This window comes from Bidens hawaiensis, unplaced genomic scaffold (genome assembly GCF_021521415.1).
Source record: "Bidens hawaiensis isolate Kalapana, Puna unplaced genomic scaffold, B.hawaiensis_p1.1 tig00066281_1, whole genome shotgun sequence".
NCBI classification, from domain to species: domain Eukaryota; kingdom Viridiplantae; phylum Streptophyta; class Magnoliopsida; order Asterales; family Asteraceae; genus Bidens; species Bidens hawaiensis.
In genome coordinates, this window is record NW_027501797.1 from 1 (window position 1) to 10,933 (window position 10,933).

At 34.9% G+C, this 10,933-nt stretch overlaps 2 protein-coding genes across 2 annotated transcripts; both read right to left on the minus strand.

Moving 5' to 3' along the window:
* Positions 1-287: 287 nt before the first annotated feature.
* LOC143604711 (basic peroxidase-like) lies at positions 288-1,946 on the minus strand. Its single transcript, XM_077081108.1, has 3 exons — positions 1,542-1,946; positions 965-1,124; positions 288-856 (listed from the first exon to the last, which is right to left on the minus strand). Exons 1-3 carry the CDS (start codon positions 1,944-1,946, stop codon positions 462-464), a joined length of 960 nt encoding a protein of 319 aa, XP_076937223.1. The 3' UTR covers positions 288-461.
* A 6,462-nt stretch (positions 1,947-8,408) lies between these two features.
* On the minus strand, positions 8,409-10,537 carry LOC143604710 (uncharacterized). The gene has a single exon (XM_077081107.1). The coding sequence runs from the start codon at positions 10,483-10,485 to the stop codon at positions 8,539-8,541; it is 1,947 nt and encodes a 648-aa protein (XP_076937222.1). The 5' UTR covers positions 10,486-10,537; the 3' UTR covers positions 8,409-8,538.
* Between the last annotated feature and the right edge of the window lie 396 nt (positions 10,538-10,933).

Below are 10,933 nucleotides of genomic sequence, written 5' to 3' on the forward strand. Positions count from 1 at the left end.
CCCCTCCCCCACCCCAACCTAAAAAGAAAAAAAGTCAGTTTGAACTTGTTTAATTTTGGTATTAAAATGTCGTTAGACCATTTTGACGAAGCATAAATTAGTATCTATGTCCAACGGAGGATAAACACATGAGCAGGATCTCAAGCATCGCAATATAATATATCCAAGTAATTGGGACTACAAATTTTAGAATTAGACAGATGTGACTTTGTAATCGTGCCCAAAAGACAAGCACAACATGAAATGGAATGTGAAATTGTAGTTACAGTTAAAGAACTAGAACTGGAAGACATAATTTCAAAAAGACGATCGATATCAACAATACATGAATGATAATTTTATTGTTTGTAATCAGAAAAATAATGAAAGCTTCCATAATACATGTTGGTATAATGTGCTACCAGTGATTATCGCGGGTTGTAATATCCATATATTATTACCATTACATCTCATGTTCATTATTAACTGGAAGCGCTGCAACGAGTCCTTATCAGGCCACTAGTGCCGGTAAGGGTTTCAATTTCACTCATCCTAACCATGGCAGCAGCAAAATCAGAATCAAATGTCGAAGGATTGTCGATGTACTCAGTCACGATGCTATCAGTCGAGTCTCCACTAAAGAGTACCTGGTCTGAGGCAAGAAGACCTCTCCTGTCTCTTAGGTTCCTGTAGTAGTTGTTGTCAAATGAATTTGGTGTCACCAAATCAAGAGGTTCTAAGTTTCCGTTGCCATTTGGTGAGTCCGCTGGGCAGTTGCTCCTAAGGTTGCTTGCGAAAGTAGCATCTATGTCTGAGGCATTGTTGTAAATCCTTGCCCTAAACGTAACGCATCGTGCCTGTCCAATTGTGTGAGACCCTGAAGGACATATATAAAACATTGTAAATGTTTGATCAGTCAATGAAGAAGTAAATAATATATGAAGCCTAGATAAGCTAGGAAGAAAATAATAGTGGATCTAATAACCTGATAAAGCAACCATGTCTCTTGGGCTGAGATTCTTTCGACCAAAGTTATCAATGAGTTGAGTTAGATCCATATTAGCTCTTGGAAGATCAGTAGTTGTCGAACTGAAATTTGGAGAATCTCTTCTTCCAAGTCTTACCGACCATGACGGACCCCCAACCTACATATTGTAATCATACACAACTTTAATTTACCAGTAGAATAATAGAAAAAGGTCCAGTAAGAGCAAACAGGATTTTCAATCAACAAGATTCTCCCACACGTTGTAAAACTGTCAGGTTAATAGTTTTTTTTTTTTCAATGAATTTTTTCATGCTTTCAACGAGATTTTTTTAGATTCATATGAGATTTTTTATACAAGTACATGGCAAAATATGGTTGGTTAAAAATCTTGTCCAGTAGTGATTAAAAGCCATTAAACACGATGAGTTTTAAGAGTGGAAATTTGAGAATAAGACGGGCAAATGGACATTTTCTTGACTTTCACAGTTAAAATGTACATTTTGGTCATTTTCCCGTGAAATAGTTATAGCTTTTTTTAGCATGCATGTAACTGATATATTTTTTAAGGTATTACCGCCACAGAAGCATCACGAGCTGCAACAGCCAATATATCTGCACACGAAACGACTCCAGGGCATGCGCTTTCAACAACAGCTTTGGCATCATCTATGATATCATAGCCCGACACACCATTATTAGCTTGTGATGCCTTCTCACTTCCAGTGCCTTCTAGCAAAATAGATGCATCACAACCTTGAACAAAACAGTCGTGAAAATGAAGGCGAATGAGTAAGGCTGCATTGCGACGATTACTTGACACGGCAGCACTAACGGAACTTTGAATGGTTGAGAGTGCATTAGGGCATGTGTTATCATAAAAGGTGGTAGACAACTGAGCTTTGCATGGCATATAGTTCAATGAAAGAAGTGATATTAGTGTAGGAACCAATATAGTTCCAATTGACTTAGGATAACCCATATGATTGTAATGAGAGAAGTTTAATTTTGCCTCTAGTTTTGACAACAAGAAGCTATGTGATTAACAGTCATGTACCTATTGCTATATATATACCCACATACTGTACGGAAAATGTCAACAGGTGAATAAGTCTTTATTTATCAACACTTGTAGGAAAAAAACAAATTAAGAAGAAAAGTATAAGCTCGTGGCAAGAATAATAATCAACGAATATAATGCAGATTTTTTTGAATAAGTCCTTTTGTCCTTTAAACTATACTTTTTGGTCTTCCGTCACCTACTCCATGCACGCAATTAATCAACAATTCCATTAAATTATATGATTGCGTACGTACCAATAGTTTAGTATTAGATCAAGTCATTATATATCTCAAGTGGACGAGATATATGGCTGCCATTATTGAACAACAAACACCAGGGTCGTTTCAGACCCCATACAGCACTCGTCCGGTGTCTAGAGCACAGTCTAGGTGAGGGCCTGAAATTTAATAATTAATATATATATATATATATATATATATGTATATATGATCAAGATTATGAGAGAACTTTTTTGAAATTAAGAACTATGAGAATTATTTTGGACCACAAAAAATCCAAAAATAAAAAATCATAAAATAAAAAAAAACACAAAAATGAAAAAAGTAAAAAAACAAAATTCTTATTTTAACATCTCGGTTTCATAAAAAAACTCGGTTTAGCTAATTATATACATATATGTATAATATATGCATATATGTACATTTACATGTTTTTATACAAATATGTATAATTTAAGATAAATGATACCGTACATATATGTATATTACATAACAAATGTAACACCCCGTTTTCTAGTTTCGGTTAATAAAATGAAAATATAAGTTATTATGAGTTGGGTTAGTGTTGGGTTAAATGGATATGAGTTATGGACTTGGGTTATGAAGGAAAGACCATGAGCTTAAGCCCATGATCCATAAATATATACCATAATCACCATTTAATCTTTCATTTCACATATTCCATACACCATCCCAAACACACACTTAAGATTCTCTCTCTAGCCAAAATCACCAAGGAAACCGATCCCGATCCAAGGTAATGATAGTATGATATAGTATGAGCTCAAAACCGTTAGATTTAGTCACGAAACGACAAGCCGAAACCTTTAAACCGTTAAAGTCACAAGATCCGGGTGGTATCGGGTATTAACCGAGCAAAAGATGAGCCTATGGATCACCCTAGCTTAGATTTGGTTCGAACGGGACGAAAAACTATGAAAAACGGTGTAAAACGGTGAAAATACGTTTTTCCGGTGAGATTTGCGGTTTTCCGGCGACGGCGGCTGGTACAAGGTTAAAATGTCAGAGAATGTTTCTGACATTCTCTGACCTAACCCTAATTTGTTAACGGAGAGTTAACGAATTAGAGGTAATTCGTTAAGATGATTCATTAAAGGAAGCCTAACGAACTAGACTTAGTTCGTGTTCAAATTCGTTAAGGATAAGATAACAAACTAACTCCCAATTCGCTATGACCGTTTGTTATCAGAGATAACGAATTAGAAGGTCTAATTCGTTACATGGACTGATTCGTTATGTGGACTGGTTCGTTATATGGACGGATTCGTCAAAGGACCAGTTCGTCATAAGGTCCGATTCGTTACAAGAACCAGTTCGTTATGACAAACCAATTCGTTAAAGAACCAAGTAACGAACTAGAAGTTTAATTAAATGACAGAATGGTCCCTGGACTTAGAAAAGAATGGTTTAATTACAAAGAAGCCCTCGAACTTTTAAGTTAGCAAATTAAATAATGATTCAAAATCCTAATGGAAAATGTGTTATGACAGTTAATAGAAATAAAATTTTTCCAAGCTGACCTGGCAGCTTAATCCTAGCCAGGGGCTCTGCCCCTTGGACCCCGCTAGGGGCTGCCGCCCATAGAACCCCGCTGCCAGGGGCGCTTCCCCCGGACCCCGTTGTTGTGGGTTACATAAAGATAGAAATACAATACGAGTAGTGATAGTTAATTAATACGTGTAAATGTTATACAGTTAGCTGTGTACAACTCAAGAAAGGAATAAGTATAAACGGTAAACGTAACCGCATTCAGGTGAGTTTCTAGCCCCATTTCCTTGTTATGTTTTCGGGGCTGTGTGCATACTCGATGTGATAGTTAATACACTTACCTTAAATGGTAAGTGTATGTCATGTATGATTTATATGTTATGCATGTATATCTTAAATGTGAATGAAAGCTTGTCGATACATGAACGATCTTCGGATATTGCACGTGTTGACAGGGAGGTATGTATATGATAGTTGAATGTGAATGATAGATATATGTATAATGTATGGATGTGTATGAATGATCAAAGAAAGTATATGTAGTTATGGGTATGTAAAGACAGTATGCACGAAGATGAAAAAAGAGGGATCAGACTCTAATAATATCTGAGATAGAGAAGTAAAAAAGGGATCAGACCCTAATAATATCTGAGATAGACAAGAAAGGGATCAGACCCTACTAATATCTGAGATAGAAAAAGGAGAGGGATCAGACCCTAATAATATCTGAGATAGAAAAGGAAGGGATCAGATCCTAATAATATCTGAGATAGAAAAGGAAGGGATCGGACCCTAATAATATCCGAGATAGAAAAGGACAGTAATTTATATAGTATGAAAGTAATAAAGTATGAACGTATGAATGAACTTATGTAATGAAAGTAAATTATTAAAGTAATTATTATGTGTCTTCGGATGTATAAGTGAGGGTGAGTGTATGTATGGTATAATGTGTGATTAACTAGAACTTACTCAGCGTAGCTGATTTTTAGTATGCACGCAGGTTAACAGATTGAGACAGCCGGTTTGAGATGGACACATGGCAGGATTGAAGAGGCTGGCATCTGAAGATTGTCATGGTGTTTTGAATGTCATAATTATGTTATGTTTTAAAAAGACAAATTATGGATAATTGTAATGAATGGTTGATGTTTTATATTATTCCGCGAAAGTTTTAATTAACTCTGATGTTTAGAACTGTGTTTATGAGTAAATCCAACGTCCAAAGTAGGGCACCGGTAACGGGGCCTTACAACAAAAGATTAAATAAAATTATACATATGTGTATAATACGACGTTCTTTTTAATGAAACCGGAATGAAATATAAGAATTTTGGTTTTTTTACTTTTTTAAAATTTTTGTTATTTTTTTTATGATTTTTCTAAATATTTTTTTTTAAATGTGTTTTTAGTTGTCCAAAATGGTTTTCAAAGTTCTCAATTTGTAAAGGGTTCTCTTAGGATCCTTACCTTATATATATATATATATATATGCATATCAATATTTTTTTAACATTAATAAATGAGCTTGGCTGAAAATGACTAATTATAAGAAACCAACAAGGGCTCAAAAAATACGAACAAATCCATTAAGCATTAAACAATCGAAGAGTGGACGGATTGGAGAAAAGATGAAGAGTCTTGATGAAGGCCACTCCAACAAATTCGGGAGGTTTGGTGTGGTCACACCGATCAGGAGAAGGAAAGGTAAAGAAAAGAAGAAGAATAGGGGAAAGGAATCGGAGATTGAGCAGGAACACCACCTTCCCCTTCGGTCCCGATCCAAATTTTCTTAATGAAGTAATGGACTTCTAAATAACCTAATAATGTGTTTTCATTGGGCCTTTTTCTTGTGTGTGTTGTGGTTGGGGGGGGAATTTATGTAAGGGTTAATTTTTATTATTCGTCTTGCAACTCAAAATCTTGGTGACAGCCTTGACGAACACAATATGTATTATGTGCGTGTGTTTGTTAAGACTATTCCCAGCCCCGGTAGTTTGGCCCATAACAAAATCTTGGTTACTTTTTAATGATTATTTAGTTCTCGCCGTGTAGCTCAATTGGTTAAGGAGGCAAGACTAGGAACAATAACAAGGAAAGGTTTTGCTTAACTCATTTAATGCACTTGATAGAAATTATTCAACCATGCAAAGAAGTTTGATTGTCAAATACACATGTAACTGAATTTCCTGAATATCTAATTGTAGTCAATTTCCATCCTAACTCATTTTAGTCGTTTTCACACAAATAGAGAAAGATGGTAGCTTCATATCATCTTTTACATCTCTAGAAAGAAGGCATGCTTAAAGACGTAAAAAATACAACCATATATTCAGGGAATTTAGTTGGACATGGGTAGTATTACCTATTTGCCAAAAGTAGTCGTAAAACCATTTAAAATGAATTCTTTTTACATGTATTTTTGCCAAAGTGGTTGTATGTGATTCAAGTCCCGGATCGATAATCAACACGAATTAAACGACTAACTTTCGTTTATATTAATCAGAAAATATAACTTAAAAAGCTGATTATAATCTCTCAAAACATTGACTCGGTGATAACCCTAACTCGGTTACATCATGTTCACCTTCTCAATCTATAATGTCTAACAATAACTCGGTTTATATAGACTAGCATAACTTGCTAGTCAAGTTATTACCAAATATAATAAAACCCTAGTTGTAATCCCATAAACCCATTATATATGAATGAATCCCATTGAACCAGTAGCTTCAACCCGGCCACCTACACATGATTAGACTATTAAGTTGGAAATTTCGTCCAACAGGGACTGGAGGGCTCGACAATGGATTTGACGATCATTGTATTTTTGTCAACTCACCCATATTTTCAAATATACTATGACACAATTTAATTAATAAAAAAAGTATACGTTAAAGCTTGGCGGTCACCTTTGACTTGTCAAATCAACAAGAATGAGACACCTTTTTTTATTTAAATTCCGTCAGAATGTAGACGTCTAGTTGGACCTAACTAAGTACGTAGTCTCCAAATGATCTAACGATTATCCATAAGTGTAAAGGAAACAAGGTTTTGACAACTTAGGATGCATACCCCCTTATAAAAATCAATTTAAAATGGGATGTATTTAACATAAATAATTGTAACTATAGTTGATTACTGGAATCACTAGGTTGATTTGTTAAGAATTTCGTTCTCGTATTAAATTAAATCATTGTGTATTACAACAAGTGGCCAGTCTACATATATGGTTGCCATTATTGAAAAAGTATAAACAATTCGGTGTTTTTCTTGAGACCAGTTTTACACCAATATTTTAATTTTAATATATTGTACACGTTTCAATCCACCGTTGTATTTGCATTCCTGTTTCCTAAAGGTGAGAGTTTTCACTATTCACCTCTCTAGTAAAATGAACTTCATATATTAATTTGTACTAATCAAAATTTAAATTATTTTAATATGGATTTATTAGACAAATCAAAACCTCTAATTAAATTATGTCATAAGTTATAAGTGATTATTTATATAACTCATATATAAATATAATTATTAATATCGAAAATTAATGAAATTTTTTTTTTTATAAATTGTTCCAACAATGACATATAAAAAGTCACAAGCATCACATGATATGTTGCGCAAGTCAGCCTAACAAGTCACGAGCTATTGTGACAAAATCCTGTCCTTTTATGATTTCGATATATTTTTTTCTCGAACAAGTCACGAGCTTTCGAGCGTACACTGTAAAAAAAGTAATTGCATCATATAAGTGTTAATCCAAATACATCCATAAATTTACATAACTAAGCATCTTCAAATCCAATAATTCTTTTACAAGGAAAAAATATATATATTACATAAACCAAACCTCTTGGGTGAGTATTTTTTACTTTTGATGTATTGTAACAAGTTGTCTCTTTAACTATAGACAGAGTCCTCGAAATACTAGATGAAAGTATAGTTGCAGAAGTCGCTAGGCACTGCTAAGTCAATTGATTAGGAAGTTGTGAGTGCTCGGCCTAGTCAAGGACTTTGGAATTACTCGCCAAGTACCCGGCCTAGACACGGTTGGCTCGTGGGCCAAGGAAACTAGACAAGGGCTTTAAGCCCACACTTAATTAAGGCCTCCATATCAAAAAAAAAAAAAAAAACACACACACACACACACACTTTATACATAATCACATAGATATATTATAATAGGCAAAGTAATCTTAAGGTTATGTATTAGTCTAGTAACAAACTTGGATATTGATAAGCTATAGAATATGAGTTCAAAAATGGTAGCAAACGTTTTTATATTAATTATTTCTCATAATTGGCATGAAAGGGTCACAAGATCTCATTTTGATTTAGGCCACCAAACTCGTGGAGCCGGCCCTGGGCCTAGGTGGGGAATGCCCGGGGATTACTCGTCAACAGCCGCCTAAACTGATTTATTCATGTTTAAAAAGCTCGGGGCTCGTAGCTTGTTTAATAAAATCTCAAGTTGCCTCTTTTAATTTTAAGCTCAAGCTCGAACCCACAATGGCTCGACTCGACTCAGCTCGACTCATTTACAAACTGATTTTTACAATACGGATAAAAGTAACGGTTTAGAATAATTTTTAAGATACAATTTTAATAACTACAAAATAATCTACATGAATGTACAAGTTCTTAGGTAAAACACAAGTCACTATATCATGATTATATCATAAACCATAATTACAACTTGTCAAAAGCAATTACCCATAGAAATTCAAAACCTCACTTCAAACCTCTTACACATCTCCTTACTAACTTGGATCAAGGCTCTCTTCCAACCATCTAACTTGAATATGCACACCCGCATCGCGTAAAGCATTCAACGAAGATCGATAAAGCCTCGCATCTAAACCCGTCCCTTCGCTTTTCATGTCTTGCAAAAGCTTCACCAGTTCATCCACCCTACTCATCTTTGAAAACACCCCAACCATAATCCCACCCATCGCCCTATCGATCTGACCACCATTAAGCCTATACTCGTAGTAATATTTCATACACATATCGAACTCTCTAGCCTTACTATACGCACTTATTACACTTGTGTAACTCACTTTATCCGCCACAACTTTCCTTCTCTTCATTTCTTTCCATATCTTCTCAACTTGCTTCAAGTTCAAAACTTTCCCGTGCATATCAAGGATAGAATTGTAAATCCACACATTGAGTTCAACCCCTCGTTCTTTCATACGCGCTAAAAGCCTCATCGCGTCCTTAATCCTGTTAACCTTCCCATACATTGCAATCATACTAGAGTAAGCTACAACACATTTGTCAAAACCTTTATTATCCATTTCCCAAAACACCTCTTCCGCTTTGTCATACAACCCGAGCCTAAAGTACATGTTTAAGACCGACGCATATGTCACTTGACCAGCATCACAATTCTGTGTGACCAAATCTTCATACACTTTAGCAGCCAAAGTTAACCCTCTTTTCTTCGAAAACCCATTCACAATAGCACAAAAGATACAATCCGAAGCTTTGATATTCACTCGTTTCATCGAAGAAACAACATCTAGAGTCTTTTCAAGTAATCCTAGCTCAATGTACATCAACACAATCTTCAAAAACACTGCTGGATCCCTCAACATGTTCTTCGATTCCGCTTCTACACAAAGATCTTCCACCATTTTCACTTCTTGAACACTCGCAAAAGAACTTATTAACGTCGAGTAAAAAGAAGGGTCTTCTTGGAACCCTTTGTTGATCATTACCCTAAAACAATCTAGAGCTTGAAACGGCTTCCCTGATTTCGCTAACGACTCGCATAAAACTCGATAAATTTGTGAGCCAGACGACGTCCATTCGACGTTACTCGATTCGAACTGTTTAAATAATGAAATAACCTTGCCATACTTTTTCATTTTTAGATATGCTTCCATGGTGTGTCCATAACATTCACCATTCAACCGCAAGCCCGAATTCGACATCACATCAAACACCTTAACCACACTACTATACATATGAATCTTATTATAACTTCTCATAGCAGCATTAACTGTCAAAACAGCAACTTCCTTCTCAACTTTCAAAACATGAAGCAAATTATCAGCAAGCTTAAACCTTTTAGCCCGAATACAACTACCGATTAACCGACAACAAGACGAAGCATCCGGGTACACCCTAAACTTACTAAAGTCCTCAGAAATATCCCAAATTGAATTCCAATTCTTTAACTTGAGTGAGTACCTGATCAAATTATGCAATGTGGATCTTGTGGGTCTAAAAGCTTGAATCTTTTTGGCTTTTTGGTAACTTTGGAACCCCAATTCTTCAGTTCTTGAGTCTTTCAACAGTTTACATATCAAAAGATTCAAACTTTCTTGATGGGTAAGTGATGAATCTTGAAAATCTTGAAAATTTAACAGTTTGGATATCAAAAGATTTAAACTTTCCAGTTGGGTAAGTGATGAATCTTCAAAATCTTGAAAAGTTTTTAACAGTTTGGATATCAAAAGATTTAAGCTTTCTTGATGGGTAAGTGATGAATCTTGAGAATCTTGAAAATCTTGAAATTTGAGGTCTAATTCAAGAACTGGAGGTGGGCAGCTTCTGGATGAGTTCAAGATTAATAATCTTGAACTAGAACATGAAGGGTGTGGTGAGATGAATAAGGGGTTGAATTGGGGGTTTTGGTGGGTGGTTTTGATGCAGTGAGTGCAGGTTAATGACCACTCTGAGAAAGTGGAAGCTGCCATTGTTGGTGAAGGTGTTGCATGGGGAAACAGGGGGGTGAAAGTGGGAAGAAGATGAAGACATGATAAAGGTAGGTGCTTTTTGGGTATGATGTTGTGATTCTGTGTTATTGTGAGCCACTCATATCTTACTAGTATCAGTATGTATGTGTAGTTTGGATAACATGTGTTTTTTAAAGCTAGGCATGTTTGAATTATAAATTAATTATTATTATTGATATTATTATTATTATTATTATTATTATTATTATTATTATTATTACTCCCTCCGTCCCATTATAAGTGTTCTAGTTTGACTTTTCAAGTCTTTTTCTTGAAACCTTGACTGTAAATATTTTTTTTCGTGTCATATAATACTTGATAAAAATTATATCAATATAAAATACATTTAAAACTCAATCCATTCATATATTTTACATCAAGTATTCTATAATACAAACAAAAATATTGT